The 24,769-nt window shown below is 36.5% G+C and overlaps 2 protein-coding genes across 2 annotated transcripts; both read right to left on the bottom strand.

The window, feature by feature from the left end:
• Positions 1 to 1,376: 1,376 nt before the first annotated feature.
• Positions 1,377 to 21,359, bottom strand: LOC146540820 (uncharacterized). Its single transcript, XM_085199778.1, has 12 exons — positions 20,817 to 21,359; positions 19,698 to 19,834; positions 17,840 to 17,952; positions 17,118 to 17,320; positions 16,534 to 16,727; positions 16,048 to 16,211; positions 15,628 to 15,810; positions 14,907 to 15,083; positions 14,079 to 14,229; positions 6,029 to 6,212; positions 4,870 to 5,006; positions 1,377 to 1,979 (listed from the first exon to the last, which is right to left on the bottom strand). The coding sequence occupies exons 1-12, from the start codon at positions 21,325 to 21,327 to the stop codon at positions 1,809 to 1,811; spliced, it is 2,325 nt and encodes a 774-aa protein (XP_085055904.1). The 5' UTR covers positions 21,328 to 21,359; the 3' UTR covers positions 1,377 to 1,808.
• LOC146540821 (uncharacterized) lies at positions 10,427 to 11,417 on the bottom strand. Its single transcript, XM_085199792.1, has one exon. The coding sequence runs from the start codon at positions 11,244 to 11,246 to the stop codon at positions 10,521 to 10,523; it is 726 nt and encodes a 241-aa protein (XP_085055918.1). The 5' UTR covers positions 11,247 to 11,417; the 3' UTR covers positions 10,427 to 10,520.
• Positions 21,360 to 24,769: the final 3,410 nt, after the last annotated feature.

Genomic DNA, 24,769 nt, shown 5'->3' with positions numbered 1-24,769 from the left:
CTTGCCAATGAGCCCAACGAATTAAGGGTTAGCACTCGAAATCCAAATCGTCAGGTGGCTAAAAGGTGGTTAAGATCAAGTGGGTCACTGGTGTCCTGGGATACGGTAAAACAACGGGTTGAGGAAGAATTTGATTTTGACGAAGACATGGTTATCACAAATAGGAAATAAACGGCCAATAAACTTCGACGGTTTCAATGAACTTGAAGGCTGGTAAATGGGGCGAAAAGGAAGTTAGATAAATGCAATCGCCTAATAGTACATGAGATCGAGCTGGTAGCCAGAATTTCCGGAACAAAGGAAATTATTTTAAGTGGAGATGTGAATCAGTTATCCTATATAGACTGAGTGAGCCTATTCGAAATGTTCTACCGTAGACAGTCACAAGTGGTCAGCATCAGCCGCAACTTGCTGTGTACTCAAAGAACCATTGACGTACCGACATATCTAAAAGATATCCTTTATCTCATTTTCACACAGAAGTAGTAGTTAAAAGAGATTCGGTTAAATTACAGTTGCATGATGGCGTCTCTCACACGGTCGTGGCGATTTTATGAGACACTGACAGCTGCACCTGCTACTGTGAGGTTGCAGGTGAGATGACGCTGTAAAGTATTGTGAGACACGTGAGACACGAGAATGTCCTGTCCTTCCATTTCTAGTACCCCCCCCCCCCCCCCCCCCAGCCCATCACTCCCTATGAGATCGCGTTGCATCCTCTATAATTATTATTTTTTAATTTATTTTATAATTTTAGGTTTCTTTTGCCTTTCAAATGAAGTACTCGTACACGTGTTTTGTTTTTAGAACGCTTTGCAATTTTATCAATTTGAATCATAAAACTAATTTACTCTTGCATAAACAAACTTAATGATTAAATAATTGACCTTGTAGGGGTATATTAATCACTGTTTTGTTGACTTTTGTTTCCCAGAATTAATGTGAACAAAATATATGTTTAGGGTTCCGTCCCTGAAAAGGTTGAAAAGGAACCGTTTGGGTCTGTCACCATTTACAAAGAGATCACATGAAGCTATCAAGCTAAAATGAATATAAAATATCCAAGGAGTAACAAAATACTACTACTGACAAAAGGCTACTAACATTTTAAAGATTACAATTATTTAATTAGAATTGTTCAATAATACTGAATAACTTTTGCTAAAGTAATGTTTTGCTATTTTTTGTATTTTAACTGGGCTACTATAGTTCTTCATCTTTTATTTCATAAATTATGTTTTATTATCTCGCTCTGGTAACAAACGAAACGCGTCGTTGAGTTCCCAAAAGAACGGGTAGTGCGTGGTTAAGACTGTCTCAATACTAGGTTTTCTCTACCTATGCTATATGCGTGATACAGCGTGCAATAAAGGGCAAATTTAGGAAATAATTTTATTTAATTCATTCATTACAGTCGAGTACATTTCACATAAATAATATAATTTGCTTATATTACAATAGCGACCTTATTCGAGTTCAAGCTAAATATAGATTAGAACTAGATTTTGAACAGTTAAAAAAAATGTCTCTGTAATTTCTAAGCAATTGGGGGTGGGTCTGATTGTAAAGGCAACAAATGTTGGTTCGATTCTCACTCGGAGATATGAATAATTTTTATTTCCCTGCTCTGGCAGCAACACAAAATGCGAACTCGAGTTCCGTCACTCAGCGCGGAATATCTTGAAAATGGGGCAAAGCGACGATATATATAATTAAATTTTAATACTATCTCTGTCAACCCAAATCTCCAAGTTGTATCATTAAAAAAATAATTTTAATAAATAATACAGTAAATCCTATTTGAAATCTCAATTCGATTTCACCTTGTCATGTATTTTAGTGTTACTTATTTGATAGTATTTATTCTGTAAAAGCACTGTAATTTCCTTGTGAAGTCTCTGCGCGGGGAACTCGACGAGCAAGGCGAGCGGCACGGCTGCGAGGTACGAGAGAATGGAGAAACCGAACCATTCTATATACTGAAACAGAGAAATAAACAAATTTTAGCGCATATATTCCTAGCGCAGTAGAATAACTTTATTCTGTGAAAATGATGGCTGTTGCTTCGATTTCCGGTCACGGGAATGAATTATTTATAATTTCTCCCATCTGAGGAGAAACACAAAGAGCAGCTTTGGGTTGGGCATCTTTAAAAGTAGGATGATGCCTATCCTGCTATATGCGGGGTACAGGGGGAAGTTAAAAAGTCAACATATTTACAATATACACAATTTTTATTTGAGTTATCTAAAGAATAAACAAAGGATACACTGTTTTTCTTTCCAGAGATATGATTATCTCATAATCTCCTTACATTAAATGTATTGAATTTTATTTAGCAGATATATTTATCTTACAACAGCAAGGGGGCGTCCCCCTCCCCTCACCGTGGCGCGTGTGGCGTTGTACGCTACAACTATAATAGCACATACATACATCTTAGGCAAAATCTGAGTAACTGTTCCTGTAGATCAAAATTGAATTTTAAGGGTTCCCATGTATTCAGCACACACTCACGTTGAGTGCGTAGAAGCATAAACACAATGTAAACACTGGGATCACCTGCGTCACTCAACAGTAACCTTATATAACGTGATCTTTGCTCTTTGTTAATCGATTACTGTCTACTGCATCACCCCTCATCCCTCACCCCTCACCCCTCGCGGCCCTCACCACTCAGCCGCGGCGGACCCACCTGTCCCGCGCGGTTTGTGCGGCGTATGTGATTAGAATTGCAATATCTCTTAGATTTTCTATTGGAGTTATATATGTATATTCTTTTTATAAAACATAAAATAATAAATTGGTTGTTTTTTCTTCGAATATTTATAATTTTATATTTAAGATCTTAAAAAAAAATACAAAAAACTGGTTCAGTACCGATTACAGGATTGTTTGTCAACGGGAAGTAGTACTTAGGTATAAAAGTTGACAAACTTAGCAGTGTAGCGTAATCTATATACAGGATGGAATTGTCAGCGCCACTTTAAATGAAACCACAGTTTTAACTACTCTATAAAAGCCTAATATAATTCGGAAAAAAAATTATTCTCAAAAATTAAAAAGTTTTTTTTTAAACAAAATAAATAATAAAATTATCGTTTTAAAATAAAACGCCATTTGTAAAGTATAACATAGGCACGCACACACTTACCTGTCAAAGGCAACGTCGCGTACGTATGTGTGCGTGACACGAAATACAGTATGGATAAAAATCGTGAAATGAAAAAAAAATCCTACGTCCAAACCGTTGAGATACCTTGATTATTTTTTTTAATTCTGGGTTTGAAATATTTTACCCTATATGCAGTTTCAGTAAAAGAAGCGCTGCCTCTTCCACCCTGTATATAAAATCGAAAGGTCACTCACTCATCACGAAATCTCAGAAACTACAAGTGCTAGGAATCTGAAAATTTGCATAGGAGTGATTTATAGGACGTAGGTGCTCGCTAAGACGGGAATTTGCAATATTTGACTTCTACGGGGTTGTTTTGGGGGTCGAAAGTTTGTATGAAATTTCGTTACTACAAATGCTAGGAGTGTCAAATTTTGCATAGTCGCCACTTATAGGACGTAGGTACTCATGGAGAAAGAAATTAATAATAACAGTTCACGCAGGCGAAGCCGCGGGCGGGCCGCTAGTTAAATATATTTTTGTAATATTTTTTAACTATATTATAGGAAATTTATTAACTTTTCGGAATTTTTTATCATTTTGTGCCAATTTTTATAACTATAGACCGCGAGATGTATCTTGTCGGTTTAGATTACGCAGTAAATTCCATACAAAAGTTCCTGTAATTTCATAACCATACCTCCACGCGCTCTCGAGATAAATGATCTCGACAGACGGACAGACAACAAAAAAGTAATGTTGTAAGGGTTTAATTTTAAACTTTTGAGGTACGGAATTTAAAATAAACATTATTTATGCAAAAAGTATTACCATAATAACCCCAGAACCGAACCAAGCCAGACTTTTATTATTCTATAAAGCCTGAAAGTTTCTGTGTAACCTGCAGTCATTTTCAGGCTCTAATAAATTACAGGCGCCTACGAACCTCATGTACTAAAGTTACATATAGTAACTGACAAGAACAATTTATAGGGCTTAACGTATTTTTTTATATATCGTCTGTATGTTTCTAAATTATTCGAATTAGATTCGAATAAGATTCTACGTAGTTGCAATAAGTGATATGCATCACCCAATAACAATACTTTACATTAATTTCCTTCCTATAAGGGTGTTCGTCTGCAAGCAACTGTCTCGATTGACATTTTTTTTTCGAATATACTTCTGTTGACCTGGGATGGTCTTTACAGCATCACCGGGCGGGGACGGGCAAGAGTAGGCTAGAGCTCGCCCCTGAAGAAACCTCGTTTGACACAACTCCATTGCTTTTGTACTATTTTTACTCTACATCTACCCTCTTTTACACAAGTTTGCTAACAATATATAATTTTAATTAACTAATTTGTAAAAAATATTCTTTGCTCCTAATATTTTCCTAGGCGCTTATAGCTTATAAGATTTCGGGGTGTTTAGCAGGGTGTTACGACACATGCTATGTGACTGGCAATGGACAACGTTGCAGGACTTAACCATGGCAGGAGAAGTATTGTAGTTTAAATATGATCACCCAAGCTCCAATGCGACGGCGGTAATATAAGTAATCATAAATCTGAGGGAGCGGTGTTCGTTCATTTCTCCTCTCTGATGTCAAAGCAGAAGTGCAGAGTAGATTTCGCCACTTAACAAGCAATGATGGGGGATGAATGTGGGGAAACTGGAGAACGGAGTGTCTGGCTCTCCTGCTATATGCGGGATATATGTAGCTTGAAACTAAAAAAAACATCACTATTTACCACAGACAGTCGATCAAGGTGTACCGGCGCGAGGCGGGTGGCGAGGAAGCTCTTGATGAGCAGCATGTGTAACAGCAAGGCGCCGAACGACAACCTCGCTGCAACTGTGCCGCATGACATCCACCGCGCCCACGGAGCTGAAATTATATTATATGATATTTATGATATCCATACCTATATTATAAATTCGAAAGTAACTCTGTCTGTCTGTCTGTCTTTTACGCAATCACGGCCAAATCGCTTATTTAATTGTGATAAATTACTCATATAGAGATACTTGAGGGTCTCGGGATGAACATAGGATACTTTTTTTTCTCATATTTGTAATATTTTCGATATATACCAATATATTAAAATACTTATTAATTTGACATACAATTTATTCCGCCATGTTTATAACAACCGCCGTTGCAACGACTAAAGCAACGATTTGCAAAGTTTGTTGTAAGAAAACGTCACCCAAAATGAGCTTGCTTAACGCATCTCGCTATTGAAAACTGAAAATAATTTAATAAATATAAAATATAATATAATAAATATTCGTATAGTTCAAGCGGGCGTAGCCGCGCTCGGGTCCACTAGTTTATATATATTTATTAAAAAATGTGAGACCAACAAGATGAATCTGTACCCTCACATATTGTACAATAGTGCTAAACATTGTTAAAGGAAATGTAGATATATTCAGATAGAATGGAAAATTGATGCTTAAATTTTGCTTTAAGAAAATCGTTATAAAGGAATAATTGTTATTTTTTATTATTTTATTTTGAGGTTAGCCATGGTGCTGGTGCTGTAAAAGCGACAGGCTGTGGAAAGAAAACATTTTATATTTTCATATGTTTGCTCTGGCAATGAGGCAAGACGCGGCATTGAGTTCTCAATTGAAATTAAATTGAAACAGAATCAAATAAAAATGGAAGTTCGCTAAAATGGTTACTCGAGTGACAAGTAAATTATAAAACAAGAATAATTTAGAAGACATGTAAGAACGAAATAGACAAGAACAGAAATAATTTTCGGTGATGAGTGGTGAAACTTAACGCTGCCACTGTCTAAGCGAAATGAAAATAGTGTTAATACGATAACAGCGACCAATTGAAGTTGAAATCATAGCGTCTTCTAGAAATAAAAAAAAAGGAAATAAATCATTACTTACAATCAACACCACTCATTGCACCAAATAGTGCTATCGTAACAAGTGTTATAAATACGGGTCGTTCTAGTGCGGCGCTCACGGCGGCGTTTAACCGCGGCGGCACGCCTGCGCCCAGCAAGTGTGGCCAGGTAGCCACTACCAGTACCGTCGCTGGTACAGCCCAGACTGACAACAGCCGAAACCACTGAAATTAGATGGAATCATAGTATTAGTTGTATATTTTTTTCAGTTTCACGCTGTATCTCGCACACAGCAAGTATGCATAGGGAACTTTATGTTAAGACACTCCGTTCTCCACATTCCGCGGAATTTTGGAGGGAATGCGTGATAGGTGGGGGAACTCAAAGCCACGCTTTGCCTCAACACCAGAGCGACGAAATGAAAATACAAACTTAAATAAATATTTCATCTCCTCAATTGGGGATCGCGTCCACAACCAGTCGATGTTACAGTCACACTTTGTGCCACAGCGCCACCAGTGGCCTCGTCATTTTTATCATCTCCATTTTTTATATTTCATTATAACACGTTTAAATGGCGGTTACCTAACACATATGTACGTAATGGTACCTAGTAGGTACCTAAGTACACGCTTCTGTCCATAAAGTTTGTACGTACAATATTTTCTAAATATACAATACAATACAATACAATATCCTTTATTACACAAAAACAACAAAATTTTACACAATTTATATACAAAAATGAACAAAAACATGTACAATAAGGCGGCCTTATCGCTTGAAGCGATCTCTTCCAGGCAACCTTTGGTTGTTGGAATTGTATAAAAAAGAAGGTGGTGGGTGGTGCATTAAATTATAATATAAGGAATTTAATAACAATAATAATATAAATAAATAAATATATATAATTAATATACACTAAATAAATAACACATACATATACGATAAATATACATTACTATACAGTAAAATAAACATAATAAATAAATAATACATATAGTACACATAGTATTTAAAGATTTGTAAAAAAAAAAAAAATGTTGATGCTAAAAATAAAGGCTAAAATTATATATTTAAATAATATTTCTTTAATGAAGTTTTAAATTTTTGTGAATTCCATAGTTGGGCAGCTTTAATAGTATAGGAGTTAGACAGAAAAGAAGAAGAGTGAAGAGGAATTTCAAGTAATAGATTGTTTTGGGAGCGTAGTGAAAGTGAGTGGACGTCACGTAGAAACTTGAATTGTTTCTTCAGATAAGGAGGAGTAGAAGGGTTAAACAGCACAGAATAGAGAAGATGAAGTATATGAAGTATATTCACGAAATTCAGAAATATGATCATATTTATGAATACCAAATATGAACCTAATGCAAAAGTTTTGAAGTCGCTCAAGTTTATTAAGTTGCTCCTCATTAATGTCAGGATAACAAATATCAGCATAATCTAGAATTGGTAAAAGGAGTGAGTTTGCCAGCGCAATTTTGGTAGGTACTGGTAGGAAATTGCGCAGCCTACGCAAAGATGCAGAAGAAGCATAAATCTTTCTGCTTACTTCACCTATTTGGGGTCCCCAGGACAAATGCTTATCCATAATTACACCCAAGTTCCTAACTGAATCCCTAAATGGAATGGAAGTCCCATCAATAGCTATAGTGGACATTTGTGATAAATCAATTTTTGACAATAATCTAGGACTACCGATTACAATTGCTTGACTTTTTAATGGATTTATAGTAAGTCCAAAATGTCTGCTCCAAACTGAAATATGCTTCAGATCACTATTTATTTTCTCGATGGTATTGGGCAGTTCAGTGAGAGTACCTTGTGCGTAGATTTGCAAGTCGTCAGCATACAGGTGGTAGAGAGAAGAAATTTTTAGACAGATATTATTAATAAAAATTGAAAAAAGAAGAGGAGACAACACGCCACCTTGTGGGACGCCAGCACTAGTGAAAGACCATTCAGAGTATGAATCATCTATTCGAATGCGCTGTCGACGTCCGCACAAGTAAGAACGAAACCAATCAATCACCTCAGGAGATATGTTAAGAGAAGTTAGTAAAGCAAGTAGTATATCAAAATCAACAGTGCTGAAGGCATTACTGAAATCTAGTAATGTCAACACAGTAATCTTCCGCTCATCCATGCCACGTCTGATGTCATCGGTGATCTTGACTAAAGCAGTAGTCGTACTATGACCATGGCGAAAGCCAGACTGTAAGGAATTTAGGAGATTGTGTTTTGAAAGGAATGTGCTTAGTTGTTTGTGAACAAGGCGTTCTAGCACTTTTGATAAGAATGGAAGGATAGAAATCGGACGATAATCGGAATAGGAAGACGGATTTGATTTTTTGGGTAATGGGAAAATGTGAGCATCTTTCCAGATGGAAGGGAAATCACCGTGAAGAATGGAGCGATTCAGAATGGATGTGATTACGGGGGCTAACAGGTCCATTATAGGAATGATCATTTTACGACTAATGCAGTCAGCACCGACTGCACCCGACTTAATAGCCATAATATTTCTCTTAACACCACTTACAGTGAATTGACTAAATTTAAAAGGAGAAACCTGAGGAGCGGGTAAAGAAGAAAGATCATTTAAGGTTTTCAATTTATAAGTACTATCGATTGTACTAGAAGAAGTGAAATGTTGATTAAGGGAATTTAAATCTAAATTTGTTGGATTAATGTTGTGTTTTGTTTTACCGACTCCAAGGGATTTGAGAAATTTCCAGACTTTGGCTGGATCATCTTCTTCAATTACTGATTTATAGATATGGCGCCGTTGACTATCTCTACAGACCCTGTTGCAACGATTACGAGCTCTCACATATTTAGTTCTACTTGCGTCACTTACGTCAGAAATATATTTACGCTTAGCATTATACTTCTTCTCCTGCAGTTTTTTAATGTCAGCCGTAAGCCATGGCGCAGGAAGATGTTTAATCCTGACCGGTCGGACTGGTGCATGTGTATCATACAGTGTTATTAAAAAAGAATTAAATATATTAATTTGTTCATCAACTGTCTTAGCATTATCAATGACAGTCCAGTCAATTTTACTGGCGTCTTCCGTTAAACGCTCCAAATCCATACCTCCAAAGTTGCGCTGCAGAAGAATTCTTGATTTTGCTTTAGGGGGTCTAACTTTGTAAGATACATAAAGAAGATCGTGATATGAGAATGCTAGTGCAGGACATTGACCATGCCTCGCGACATGGTCAGTAGAAGATACTAAAATTAAATCAAGAAGAGAAGGAATAGAATGTGGAAAGTGATGAGTTGGCCCTAAAGGTAGAATGTTTAAATTTGCCGAATTTACTAAATCTTCTAAACGGGACGCTCGATTATCTTTTTTAAGAAGGCAAGTGTTAAAGTCTCCCATTATCAAAGTATGCTCATAAGAGGGCATAAATTGATCCACCAGGATTTCAAATGATGAGAAATAGTCTACTGTAAGGTTAGGACTGTAAAAAACCCCAACGAGCAGTTTGGTGTGATTTAATAGCACTTCGATAAACAAGTGTTCAGCATATGCGTTGTCCATTGGCTGCGATGTATTTACAATCGAAAAAGGAATATGGGCACGCAAATAAATTGCTACACCCCCACCAACTCGTCCAATACGATCATTTCTAATCAAATGAAATCCCGGCAGTGAGTAGGTGGTCGACTGTAAGCATGGTTTTAGCCATGATTCAGATATTAAGATGGCATGTATATCTTTACAATCGAAAGATGACAATAAATCTGGATAATGTGCAGGAATACTCTGAGCGTTTATATGGACAATATTAAAGTTTTTCGGGACATCCGAGAAGTATGAATTAAGATTTTCATTAAGTGAGGGGATGCTGAGGATACTGTCGCTGCTGTCGGTGCCTTCGGAAATAGAAGATAAAGATAGGAAGGAATTATTGCCGGTGTCGCTTGTAGCCATTATTTTGTATATAAAATACTGAAAATAACTGTGTATAAATACTAAATAAATAAATTAAAAAAAATATATATTAAAAAATAAATAACAATATAATATGTAAATACATATGAATATGTATAATAAAAATATAATATAGAAAATAGAAAAATATAATATAGAATAATAACAAAAAAAAAATTAAAATTTTATACAACATCCCCCGCCAGTTGCAAGAAAGACATCAAAGGAAAAGAAAGACAAAAATTATCACTTTAAAATATAAAAACAAAAAATAAAAACATTCACCCTAAAAAAAAAGTGTGAGTTTATAAATTAACAAATAAAAACAAAAAAAACATAACGAGTTGCTAATTTAACTAATATACACACATAATAATATATAACCTTTCAATATAAAGTTAACTTTCTTAACAATAACAAAATAATATTTTCATAAATTGAGTCAGCAAAAAGAAAGAAAAAAAAACAACTATAATAAAACATGAGGGTAAACTGGCATTAATTGACAAAAACTATGGTTAGAATAAAAATCAACATAAGTAATACTGAAGTGATAAAAGAAAAATAAGATAAAAAAAAAAAAGAACTATTTTTTAACCACTCGCTTGGCTCGGGGAACTAAAACTTTGTCAGATGTTTTGACAGTGGTATTTTGTAGAACAGGAGACTTATTGTTGGTACATGAAATTGCCACAACCTCAGCTTTAGTTTCAACTCTGTGTTGGGATCCATCCGGCCCTAAGATATGGATCCATCCTTTCCTTGACCAACACTTGTTAACTCCAAATAGTTGTCTTGCCTCTAAGAATGCTTTATGACGCTCTTTAGTAAGGAATTCTGATTGAGTGATACCGGTGCCTTTTAATTTACCTTTGGCAAACCAAACCATGTCCCGAGTCGATACATCACCAAACTTCACTACTATAGGCCTTGGCTTTTCAGCAGGTCTACCCAAACGATATGAAGACTTTATACAGGAAGAGGAAAAATTAGGCAACATTAAATGTTTACCTATCAACCCAGTAATACTTGTTTTTATATCTTCAGACTTTTGTTCAGGCACACCGTGAAACAAAACTACCTTATGCCTTCTTTTCATCTCCTGCCTATCTACTTTAGTAGCGAGAAATTCGACTTGACGCTGCAGAGTGTTCAAGAGGGAAAGTATCAGACCTTTAAATTGAAGGAATTCAGCTGCTAATGAAGATGTTGAGACTGGTGAAGCTGTCTTGTGCAAGTCACGTTGAAATTCATTCATTTTCGTTGTGAATAAATCAGTTAGTGCTGTCATTGACTCCTTGATTGACGCCATATTTTGAAAAAACAGGAAAGTGAAAGTAAAAAAGTGAATTTATGTAGGATTCTTCTTGCTGGTGGGTAATGTTAATCACATAAGCATATCTTTGTAAAAACACACTAATTTTACGTTTATTATTGAATTTAATAAATCAGCTGTTACAAACAGATGTTACTAGTTTCACAACTACCCACGAAAAAAAAAAGCAAAAATATATTTAGAGTTTTTTAAGTATCTGTAGACTAATAATGTATTAGTATCTAGTATCTGCATAAAAGAATAAAAAAACTAAAATATCAAATAAAATAATTGTCAAGAAAATTTCAATAACTTTTATTAAGCATCAACTTGTATCTTGCACGTAGCAGGGTAGGCAAAGGGGACCTTATGGTAAAGATACTTCGTTCCTATTGAGACACTTCCGTTCCTCACCTTTCACCGAATTCTGGAGGCTTATGTCGTTGCTAGAGCAAAGAAGTGAAAATACTAAATATTTATCTTCCTCGAGAATGAATCAAACCCACAACCTGGCGCTGGCTTGTGCCCCGGAGCCACGAGTGGCCTATAGGTACTAAAACTATTTTATAAATATCATGCAACTAATATATTTTATACGGTCATTATATAAACATCGTGCATTTCCCTATTAAGATGGCCTGTCACTTATCTACACGCAACAGCCGCTCGCCCGCAGCTTGCAAGGAAGTCTACGTACTAGTATCGAGTTTCCCAATGCACCTCTCAGTGCATAATTGCAGCGGACAGCCATCCGCGGGACACGTGCGGAGTGGCGCAAGAGGTGAAAGTAACCTAAACTGTCCTACCTCTGGGTCCCTAGACCATAGTAACTATTAGGTAAAATACTATTTATTGAATATATGCTTATATAATAGCTCACGTAATGTATATATAAGTGTTTAGATATATGTTTGTACAATATGTACTTATACAGGATGTACCTTGATAGGTGGGTAGGATCCAGATAAATTTTATGGTACGAGATTTTTGTAGTTTAGCAGATATTTGGGAATTTATGATTATCTAGAAATAAAATCGGAACTAGCTATAGGCCATCGCTGATGCAAGGATGGGGAGTCACCTCTAAGTACGTTGACAGCATGATTACTCAAAAATAATTTGAATGTTTGCCAATATCTCAACCCGTAACTAACGAAAGCTGCGTGTGACAGTGTTTACTTAATTTTACCTAACGTGCTATATTCCTACTAAACACGTAATCTGTCTCCGACAAAACGAAATTGATGATAAAAGATTATACTTAAACGAGATCCGTGAATCTCTTTGTCAACAGTGAAAGGGACGTTGTATATATATATTGTATAACATCTTATTTTAACAATTATTGTACAAGCTGCACTAAAGTAGGCCGGCGCGGCGTCGAGCGCTGCACAATAAATTTTGCGGTAAATTGCGATTATGTTTCGTAATGCCTAAGCCTGATATTTAACTTGCTATGTCGCAGTACAACTTAGATTTGCTCATTATAATCGCTTTTTAAATATAACATGAAATAATTTTTGAAATAAATAAATTTACCATAACTATTGAGACCAGTCGTGGCGCAGGGTCCGATTCCCACTCGGAAAAATTAAAAAAAATCATATTTTCATTTGTTCGCTCTGGAGTCGAAAAACAGTGCTTGGGTAAAATTATTAAAAATATAATGAAATCAAAGTTAAATTTATTCTTTGTCTAGAGTACCTACTGAGAAATCATTTTGTAAATTTGACTACTGTGATGAATGCATTTTATGTATTTGAAAGTAAAATTAATAGCTAATACCTAAAAGTGTACGTCTAGCGGAGGTTAGCTACTTGCAGGGCCGGCTATATTCGTTTCGTAATGAAATCTGCGCATATTCCCGCTCCATACCATCATTTATTTAGATATTAGGTAACTCTTAGGCACATCATTATTTTAATTTCGAGTGACGGCTTCGTCTCTGGGACTACACATTTTTACTAATCTGAATTACTTTCGTCTTAAAGAGAATATAATATAAATATACATTGAAAATTAAAGTTTCAACCAATTCAAAAGAACCTTTTATATTGATATATTTTTTTACTTACGAACCGACAAGCCGCCAAATAGACAAAAAATGATTTTTTCATTCATTCAATTCATTGTTTTGGATTCATTGATAATTGCCTCTAATTAACCAAAACGAAAGAGTGAAAATAATTCAATATCCGGATTGGGATTATAACTCGATGTCTTCCAATTACATAATATATTTACATTAATCTAAAACCATTAAAACATGAATTCCACATCAGGTATTTGGGAAAGTTCCCCAACGAGGTATGCGGGTCATCAGATAAGGGATATTATGAAGACATGTAAAACTAAGTTGTGTAATATTTACTTAAAATGCATTTTTCCAACTCTAACAGCGACAGCGACACTCACGAGAGTAAACCGGTGTCCATTTTGTAAACAAAACTTGCATAATAAATTTATGGAAATTTTCTAGTAATTTATGGACCAAATAACAGTATAATGCAAGTGCCTAATTCGAAATATTTTATAAGCGGTTTTACGATCATTAATCTATGATATTTAAAAGCTAAGAAAGATATTAAATAATAACTAGATAAAGACTTTTACAGAAAACGATGAACGAAGACGAAACGACGAACTATTATATATGGAGAGTAATTTACATGAAATGTAGGTACAGGTTGCATGAGTCCAATGAATATATTATTATAGATATATTGTAGTCGAGGATTTCTGCCGCTTTAATTATTTTTAAATATCCCGATCGACAGTCCCTTGTAGCGCAATCAAAAGATATGGAAGATTATGTTTCACCGTACTGACCCTTTTGCCAAGTAGGTTAAACTTTATCGCCAGCCCGGCGCGGTGCAGGTGCGCGAGCAGCACGCCGGCGAGCGCGCCCGCCGCGTTGCTGTGAGGCGAGGTGTACATCCAGTCGAACGAGGGTTCTCCCTTGTATGCTGCTCGGATCAACCTGGTCACGGAGTATATTCGTCATCTTTATTTCTGAGGTTCACGTTGTGTCTCGTGTATAGTTCCCACTCTCCGCAAGTTTGCGAGACTGCGGAGTGAGTGGTGGAATTTAAATCTGGAATTTGTCTTGTTGCCACATAGAGAGAGAGGGAGGATATAAAAATAATCCATTCCCGCGGTGGGAATTGAACCTACAATGGTCGCGTTTACAGTTAAACACTGTGGCGTTGAGGTGCCCGGATTGCCCTTATAGAGAATTTTCTTTATTTTTATCAAATCACTTCGACTACTGACTGCAAACTGATGCTTTTCTCTCCTTAACATGCTGAGAACAACTTTTCAAATCAAATTGAAAATTGGGACTACCACCAACTACCGCCAACACGCTTATATGAACAACTACTATGAAATTAAACTGTAAGCAAAGAGAATATAATAAGTGTTAAAGACAAAAAAATAAATCAAAATTAAAACATTATTTACGTAATACGAGTACATCAAGGTGCATAAAAATTTCAGTGGTATCTGTCCTATAGAAAGCTACCACTAGCTTGGAAGGCAATTCTGCTGAGAAGAACCGTCAACTAATAAAATAGTTGGTCTTTAAAAATATAATCTAAAATAAATACATATATTTCCAATCAATTCAGATTAATTACCATAAAATTAGATACTTACTCAGGATTGTGAACAACAAAAGTGGGAACAAGTTTCAATACATATGCCAGCACCAGGTTCCCCAGGACGAGGACGATCGCGATCACCCCCAGTGTAGCTAGAGGACGCCGCGAGCGCCGCAGCGCGAGGGTCAGGGCCAGCGCCAGCGCGTACAGCTGCATGTCCGCTGCTAGGTACCTTATACATATAATGTGGTTATTTATTTAAAGTTTTTTTTTGTATATGGTATAGAAAACATACTATCTAAATAAGTGATTCCAAAGATTAATTAAAAGTTGTTTATATTGTCTTTAAAAAAATGTTTTAATTTTAGGTTTACTCTATCCAATTTTCCTACATAGGAGATTTACATAGCAATATATATAGCCAGTGGCGTAGCTAGGGGGGTGCGAGCGGGGCGGTAGCACCGGGCATCAAAAGGAAAAGGGCATCAAAGTCGATGATCAGTGTGTTTTTTTCTTTGTTTTTTAGACCTTATACCATTTTAAAGGGCATCAAGTCCTCTAAGCCGCACCGGACATCGAAAGGAAAGGGGCATCAAAGTCGACGATAAGTTTTTTTTTAGAACTCAACACCGACGATCACTTTGTTTTTTTTTTTAGAACTCATCAACAGGAAAGGGGCATCAAGTCCCCCAAGCCGCACCGGGCAGCAAATACTCTAGCTACGCCACTGTATATAGCATAGTAAATACATTTACATAGCAATCAATCAAACTCACCACGTCTGTATCAAGCATTTATCGTCAGTATTCACCAGGTTGCTGACGTATAGCAACTGCTCCCACCACTTGCGGCGGCATACGGCGGCCTCCGTCACCACCAGCGACCACTGCGGTCCGTCACCGATACGCTCCCACCACGAGGATGCAAACCACAGTACTATGAAGTAGCTGGGGCTTATCCTGTTTGAAATATCATGTCCAATGTAGTAGTACTCCTTATAGTAATAATAATTTAAGGGTTAAATAACGCCCACCACCACTACAGAATGTCTCGAATTTGCATGGAGTTGAGTTGAGAATCCAAACTTTAAAGACCGGAATATCATAACATTAGGTTCCTTCTGCTGGTCCTGCTTTATAGGATACAGAAGCTAAGAAAAATATGAAATAAAAATTTACTTCTATTTAATTTAGTACCTTATAATTCTATTGAACATCATTTTAAAGAAGGTCAGGATAGATGATCCAGAATGCTGTTCCTGTAGCAGCTTGTGGGCGAGGAGGAAGCTCGCCATCAGGAAGAATATCTGCACCATCACCGTGCTGTTCGCGAGCAACATGGCGTCGCTGGCTCTCCGCGTCTAGTTAACATATTATGTATTAATATAATCAACTTTTATATTTTATTTAGTAGGTACTATATAACAATCAACAAAGTGTGACTACTAAAGTGTGATAGGTACAAGGTTAACGTGATAGGTTGTGGGTTCGATTCCCACTCGAGCAAAATCGAGGAAATTAAATATTTAGTATTTTTAATTTACTCGCTCTGGCAACGCGCCAAAGCGCGGCGTTAAGTTCTGTCACTTAACTAATAAAATGAAATTGAAATGAAATGAATAAATTCTAGTTCATTAGACTATATAAAATAATATTAATTTCGAATTTGCAAGAACATCTCACCAGCTCCACGTATCTCGTGTCACTAACATACGCCTGCGTGCCCAACCAGCACACGTGCTCCACTATCACGCTGAGCATGCAGAACACACGGAGGCCGTCGAAGAAAAGCAGGTTAGTGCTTCGTGAGGCCTGCGCTGGCGCAGTTAGTGCACGCCAAGATGATATAAGTGACCATGATAGTGCCCATCCGTAGTCTAAATTGAAAATACAATAAACACATTTAAGAAAATACAATATTTAATTTTTTTTGCAGTTTCACGCTCTATCCCGCAAACAAAGGTAGAAGGAATACATATATAGTATTGACACCACACTCCGAATTCCTCATTCTTCGCCGAATTCTGAGGGCATTGCGAGTTGAGTGGCGGAACTCAACACCGCATTTTGCCTCGACCCCAGAGTGCAGAAAATGGAAATATTAAATATTTCATTTCCCCAAATGGATAAGATCATAATTTTATACAATTTTAAACCGTTTTAGCATTACGTTCCCACTGCCTACTCTACCGTGTGCGGGACTACCGTGTACCACAGCGTGACGCTAAAACAAAAACACCAATTATTACAAAATACCTACTCCTCACCTTTTTTCATATCATCAGATACTATCACATCAAGTGTAGTGCTAACAACTGTTAACAATAGTAGCAGTACAAGGAGAGCCGCGAATGCCGTTTCACTCGTGGTGAGTGACGCCTCTCCCCCGGTGGTACAGTAGTCCAAGTGGTAGAGTCGCGCTGTCAGGTTGTATGCGGATACGATGCTTGCGTTGACACATGACTCCAGCCTGCGAGAAATATGTACATAAAAATCCTTCTATCCTACTTCCTACTAATATTATAAATGTGAAGGTTTGTTAGGCGGCGTTGAGTCCTGCCACTCAACACGCAATGCCTGCAGAATTCGGCGGAAAGTGGGAAACGAAGTGTCTTAGCACTTATATCTACCCAAATTTGTTAGGATGGATGTTTGTTCCATTTTCACACAAAAACTACTGAGCGGATTTCAATTAAACTTTACAGTAATATAGCTTACATATTAGAATAATACAATTCATGTGAAGTGAATTTTAACGAGCGGAATCGTGTTTAGGCCGTGTTACCGTTTCCCACATTACGTCGAATTCTTGACGCATTGCGTGTTGAATGGCGGGACTCAACGCCGCGATTTGCCCCGTAACTAGAGCACGGAAATGAAAATAATAAATGTATCATTTTCCCGCTTGGAAATCGAACCCACATTTTTTGTACCACCGCGCCACGACGACCTCATAAACAATATTTTTTGTATATTTCCAGGTACCTACCATCCATCCAGACTGTCCACACCTGGAGATGGTGGAGGACAGCTACGCGTGAGGCAGACGCCGCGATGCAGGCGCGTGTGGTTGAAGTTGTCCACCCAGTTAGCTGAGAACCTCTGGAACAAACTTACGTTAAAGTTAAAGTACCATTTGAGCTCGTTATAGCGCAACAGCAATGTCTCACTTTTTTCATTTCCTCGCTCTGGTAACAAGACAAAGTGCGGCGTTGAGTTCCGTCACTCAATGTCTCTTTCCACCGAATCCTGAAAGCATTGAGTGTTAAGTGGCTGAACTTAACGCCGCGCTTTACAACACCAGAGTATATAACCAGACACCACCTAACACCAGAGTATAATATTTCCTCGAGTGGGTAGATCGCCACGATTGGCCTTTCATTTAGTTATCATTTTTATAATTAAAATAAAAATCTATAATTTCGGCCACACAGCGCCGATGTACAACGACCATTACTCATCGGCCGCATAATCAGCGTACCGTCCGCCGCGACCCGGACACCGCCCAATCGGAGCGGAACCCGATACAATACGCTCGCTCTTCGATAAACATTATTATGAAACATTGTTCAATTTACGATATTTCTTTTTTATTTAAATTATATTATAGGTATTTGTTTGTAGATTTTTTTACGCGTTTTCTCCATTCTCCGTAAACTGCCGCGCTTTGTCTTATCAGAGAGAAAAATGGAGAGAAATATGTAATTCTTTTAAATGAAGATTGAACTGATAACCATGGCGTTAGTGCTAGTTACCGTGGCAAGGCGCCACAAAGACATAAAAGTTTAAATGAAAGTACATACAGATTTTTGCGCCGGGTGATTTTTTAAAGAGAAATTTATCAGTGACGGCGCAGGGGCACGAGCGTGTGACTGTAAAAGCGATAGGTTGTGGAGTTCGATACTCAGTCGAAAAAATAAAATATTAAATATTTTCATTTTCATTTCTTCCCTCTGGTGGTAGGCAAAGTGCGTTAAATCCCGTTACTCAACACGCAATCAGAAACCTCAAGAATTCGGCGGACAGAAGTGTCATAGCACTAGGTTCCCTCTGCTTACCCTGCTTTATGCGAGATAAGGCATCAAACTGTAAAAAAATGGAAACTATTTTTTTTTATATTTTTAAAATACTATTATTATTTTAGAGCTGACTTTTGCAAAGTCCTATGCCTTAACAACAATAAAAAAATATTTATGGAATTTTTAATAGTTGTTTTCAAATTGTATAAATTAGTGAGTGAAATAACCCCTATGGGCTAATGTCCAGTGGCGCGTTATATACTCGTAACAAGAATAACTAGATATTGTGAACAAATATGTACCTACTCGTATGTATTAAACGTCTGTCCGTCTTTCCGTTTGGCCTTGCTCAACCCTGAAAACCTTTAAAGCTAATACTGCTATAGAAAATTAGATTGTATGGAACAAAATAAATCAAAACTATTTATTTATAATATAAATTAAATCAAATTAAATCAGTGTCATTAAGTATTTCACTTCCTCGAGTGGGGATCGAACCCACAACCGTCGCGTTATAATCACACCCATAAGGTTGTGATTATTATGTTGTTATTATATATCCTTTTCATATAACATATGCATATTCTGTAGCGGCTGGCTATAAACGCGACGGTTGCGGGTTGGATTACCACTGGGAGAAATGGGTTATATTCGTTACTTCGTTGTATTAACAAGCCTAAGCACGGCGTTGAGTTCCGCCATACGCCACTCAACATGCAGTATCTCGAAAGTGACAAGTGTTAACACTAACTAGGTTCCCTTAGAAGCCGCCGAAGCTACGAAATATTATGTATATCATATATTACGAGTATATTAAAATGCACCTACCTGCATAACACTGAACAAGGTGTTCTCCCCAGTGGTACCGAGTTCAAAGCTGCCGAGGCAGTACACGCCCCGCGCGCCCGTGCAGCTCGGGTAGTCGTCCAGCTCGAACAACCGCGGCATCGCGTAGTATTGCTCATCTTAAATCAAATAAATAAATTAAGAATATTCCTATCATTTAATTATAAGTATTGTATTTTTTTTTAATTTATTTAAAAATAGTAGTGTGTAGCTCTATCCCGCACATAACAAGTTAGCAAGCTAATGTTAAGACACTCTGCTCCCCATACAGCCTAATATACGACATGTTGGATATTGATTGTCGGAATTCAACGCCGTGATTTGTCTTTTTACTTGAACGAGAAAATGAAAATAAATCCTTCCGCCGAATGATAATCGTACTACCGTCGTATTGTACTATCGTAGCGTTTTACAAACAGACACTATGCGACCACAACGGCCCTATATTAAATAAATATCAAAATTAGCCATAATAATTTTAATTATTATTTTAATTTATTTAATTTTCTTATTTTCTTGTTGATGTATAACAAGAAATGAAATGAAAAATCCCTGCCATAGAAAGTAAAATCTCAACAATAAATTTGTAAAATTAAAGTAGTTTGGCTCTGGCTCGCACTCAATACACAATGCCTCCAGAATTCGATGAAAATGGGGAACGGATTGTACACTTCCCCTTGGGTTCCCTCCACCTACCCTGCTGTATGTGGGATACAGCATGAAGATTATAAATAATAAATAAACGTTCCACAAATTGTGTTTTTCATCTCAATTTCTTTTTTATTAAAATCTCCAACTTGTTGGTTGTTCTTATAAAATTAAATTGTTTGTTGTCGTCTTAGAGCAGCAGCACAGCGTTTACCTGTAAAGACGGTTCTACTGTTCTGGATTCTCGCTCGAGGAAATGAATTGTTTACATTTTTAGTTCTGCCACTTGACATAGAGTATGCCTCCAACATTTGGCGGAAAGTGACCGTTCCTCACTTTCCGCCAAATGTCGGAAGTGTCTTAAGGCGAACTTAGTGACAGGCAGGTCTCACGTTCCCTCTGTCTACCCTGCTGTGTGCGAGAAGCTATAATAATAAAAATAACAATACATACCACTTAAATCGTAAATAATATCGTCATCAGGAATGTCAGAGAAAAGAGTTTCATCGAAAGCCTTCCTGACATTCCCTTTTCCATGATGTTCATTATCAGCCAGATAGTATGCTCGTAAGTCATCGCTATGACCAAAGACATTCTCGATCTGCTTTTGAAGATTTTGATCAGAGATGTATCTTCCTTGATTGTTTGTCCAGCCGTGCTCACCAGTTTGGTTAATATTAGTCAAATTATTATTATTTTCATAGTTATTAGACACAGACTGAAGCACGTTCTGGTCATTATCAACAAATATAACGTTCAAATAATTTCTTTCCTTACTAAGATTACTTCTTAATTTTCCCCCATCAATTGGTGCCCTTAGATCTTCATCATCACCATATCTAGTTACATTACATATTCTGTCGTCTTCATCGCTGATAGTGCAATTGTGTTCCTTTGTATTAAGGTCGAGAGTAAATGCGCGTGCGCATATCAGCGCGAGGGTGAGCGTCCGCGCCGGCGTCATCGCGACCACTGAAGCAGCTGCAATACTACAACTACAGCGACAGTACTTGCATAATCTGCAGTTACCACTCTATATTGGAACTTTGATTTTGGACCTTTGGTATTGCTTTGTGTAGATTTTGCTGCAATCGCTGCAATTGCCGTCTGTTCGGGTAGATAGTATATGTACTTTGAATCTAAGCAAACCGTTATTAATATAAAAAATATGTAGGCTATTAAATACATTTAATAATCTGGTTTGGAGATCTGTCGTGGCAGAGGAGCACCGTTAACGCGAGTGATGGTTCGATTCCCACTCAATGAACTTAAATATTAATTTCCTCGCTCTGGTAAAAAAGCAAAGCACTGCGTTGAAATCCGCCACTCATCACGCATTGCCTCTAAAATTCGGTCGAAAGTGGGGAACGGAAGTGACTAAATTCCCCCTACTAAATCCCGGATATGATAAAATGTATAGATTTTTTATGTTTAAGTTAATGTTATTTTCCAGCTTCATATTTTATATCTATTTTTTAAACTCCCATTTATTTCCCAAAAACGATCGAAACATGCGTGAAAACAAGTAAATATTTATATAAGAGGAGGACATTTCTAGTTAACAGGTATTCTTTTAAGATAAGTGAAAAAAAAAACAAACATCACGTAACACTCGTATGTAAGTGGGGGGGTACACTTACTTCCATGGGGCTCCGCGGGCCTCGTTAGTGCATTTCATTTCCCTTTCTGCACACTGTGCGGCCGGGAAGTGGGCGACGACAGGTTTTTATATGGTAAATAATATATTTTTTTTTTACTAACCTTCACGCTAAGTATAGCCGGTAAGACCGAGAGAGTATTGTGTTAAGACACTCTGTTACTAATTTTCCGCACAATTTTCGACTTTTTTATTGTTATCAGAGTGAAAAAAAATAAAATAATTCTTTTCCCTTAGTAGAAATCGAACCTAGAACCGTCCCGCTTACAGCTACGCTACAAATATTGTGACGCTGCACTTTAGCGGCCACAAGTAATACTATTCTCCAAAAATATAATTTACTTGTAAGCATTTTTATATAATTGGTATTATTCATATTTGTATAAGAGCGAATAGAAGCAGTGACGATAATAATATTTGCAATTTTAATTTGTTGTTATTTAATAATCTAAGGTCATAGTGGTAGAGATCGTCTCTACTAGTACTAGAACTTAGATTATAGCTTTAAATTCTTTCGAAATTAGTTTAAAAAGTGTATTTCAAGAAAGAATATTTGTAATTTAAGTAGTAATTTGTTAAGTTAAGTTGACAAGCGCCGGCGGTGTGGCCCGCGCGGCGTTACGCGCAGTGGTCGGGCCAGTTTAGAGGTAACGCAATCTGAACGAGAGCGAGAGCGAGAGGCACACTGACGACGACGGCGCCTTCAAAGCCCTTTATATTGTTAAAAAATCATATATAGATAAATATAGAAAAATATGTATATCTTACTTAAAAAAATTATATTTAATTATTTTAGGTTTCCACCATGTAATTAAAAAAAATTGAACCAGTCATATTTTCAAAACTAAATCTTTATGAGAAAAACGTAAAAAATAGTAGGAGTACGTAATAAAAAATTAATAAATAGTAAATATATTAATATTGTACTGCTATTGGAAATTAATGGCCAGTCGTGGCGCAAGAGCCCAAGCTTGCGAGTTTCAGTTGTGGGATCGATTCCCACTCGAGGATATTTTAATATTTAAGGCATAGAGGCATTGAATGGCAGAAGTGAACGCCGCGCTATGCCTTGTTACCAGAGCGAACAAATGAAAATAATCAATTTACTCAAATCAAACGGTAATGGAATCCACAACAATAGCCCTTCTACGTTAAAACAACCATAATAATTTACAAGCACCTTTGAATCGTCGAATGAACATAAAGCTACCACTGGGCCGGAAGGCAGGTATGCTCAGAAGAGCCGGCAACACTCAACTTTTCTATACCAATTTTAACAATTTAAATATTAGGTACACAGACTTGCAGCTACGCTACATGAGATTCAATTGATAATAATTCCATACATTTTCATATATTTATTATAGTCTTTTTAATAGCATTACAATTTTTGTACGTGTATTTTTTTTAACGTAAAATATATATCAAATATGTTGTGTCTGAATTTTGCTCTCAATTTTTTTAAGGTGAAAATAACAGTGTTAGTGTGAAAATGACTAACTTTACATATACACATATAGATAAAAAACCACCTAACTAAGGTGTCTATCTAAGCTAAAGAAAATTCTTAATCCATTTGTTGAAGCAAAAAAAAACAAACTTGCATAGCACCCCACTATAGCCAAAGAAAACCTATAGTTAAGACACTCCGTTCGTCACCCTCGGTCCGATTTGAAGACATTACGTGTTGGGTGACGAAACCAGAAAGAGAAAAGGGAAATAAAAATATACTCCCGAGTGGGTATTGAACCTAGAACCCTCGCCACTACAGACAGACGCTGTGCCGCTGCGCTATGACGACGTTTTGACTTTTAATATTGCATAATTTCACAAAATAAAAATCATAACGGCCTTCAATATTAATAATAATAAATTTAAAAAATACGTGACATATGTATGTACGAGTATGTATTAATTTCTTTAGTTTTTTCGTTTATTACTCACTCACATTTAATTAAACTATTATATTTTATTGGTTACAATTACTTTAACCTTATATTTCAAATAATAGTTTGTGGCCTCGTAGCCTGATATTTGTCAATATTTTTTTGGAATTTAAGGTTAATGTTAATTAGGGCTAAGAGCCCTATTTAGCGTTTACAGCGACACCGGTTGGGTAGGGACGAAGGTATTGTTATATATTTTCAATCTAAATACGAATATATAAAAATATTCTGCTACTGAGGGACTGACGGACAATACAAATCTTAAAAAGGCTAAGACTTAAAAAGCGAGTGTAGGGGACCACTAAGGGAAGATTTCTCGAAATTACTATAGAAAAGGGATAAAACTAAACTTAACTCTTAACTTCATTTAACTTAAGTTGTCGGCGACGATAGTTTAATATAATTATCAGTTAAATAATATGGTACGTCATTCCAAGAACGTTCCTTTGAGTATCGCGTGGGCTTCCGCCTCGCATTCTGTACGTACTCGGGTTTCATTACAATTTTAGGAAGCTTAATGACCTTATTATTTCTGACGTCGCATTATATTTCGTTTAATTTTTTCTTTGTTAACATTTTTTAAAGAAAAACAAGTTTACTTTTTGCATAATTATAGTTCATATGCAGTAATTGTTTATTTAAATCAAAATAAAAGAAATAATTCGGTATATCTATACATATATTCCCAATTTCTTTTTCCAAAAATTTCATAGATTATTTTTCAATTTTCTTTACTTTGAAGTAATTAATATATTATTTTCGAAAATTTAGTAAATATTAGTTTATGTTCGTGCGTATAAATA

The sequence above is a fragment of the Heliconius melpomene genome, chromosome 2 (assembly GCF_056956725.1).
Source record: "Heliconius melpomene rosina isolate 202511_hmr_F chromosome 2, ASM5695672v1, whole genome shotgun sequence".
Lineage (NCBI taxonomy): Eukaryota > Metazoa > Arthropoda > Insecta > Lepidoptera > Nymphalidae > Heliconius > Heliconius melpomene.
This window is presented reverse-complemented; position numbering and strand designations above follow the sequence as displayed.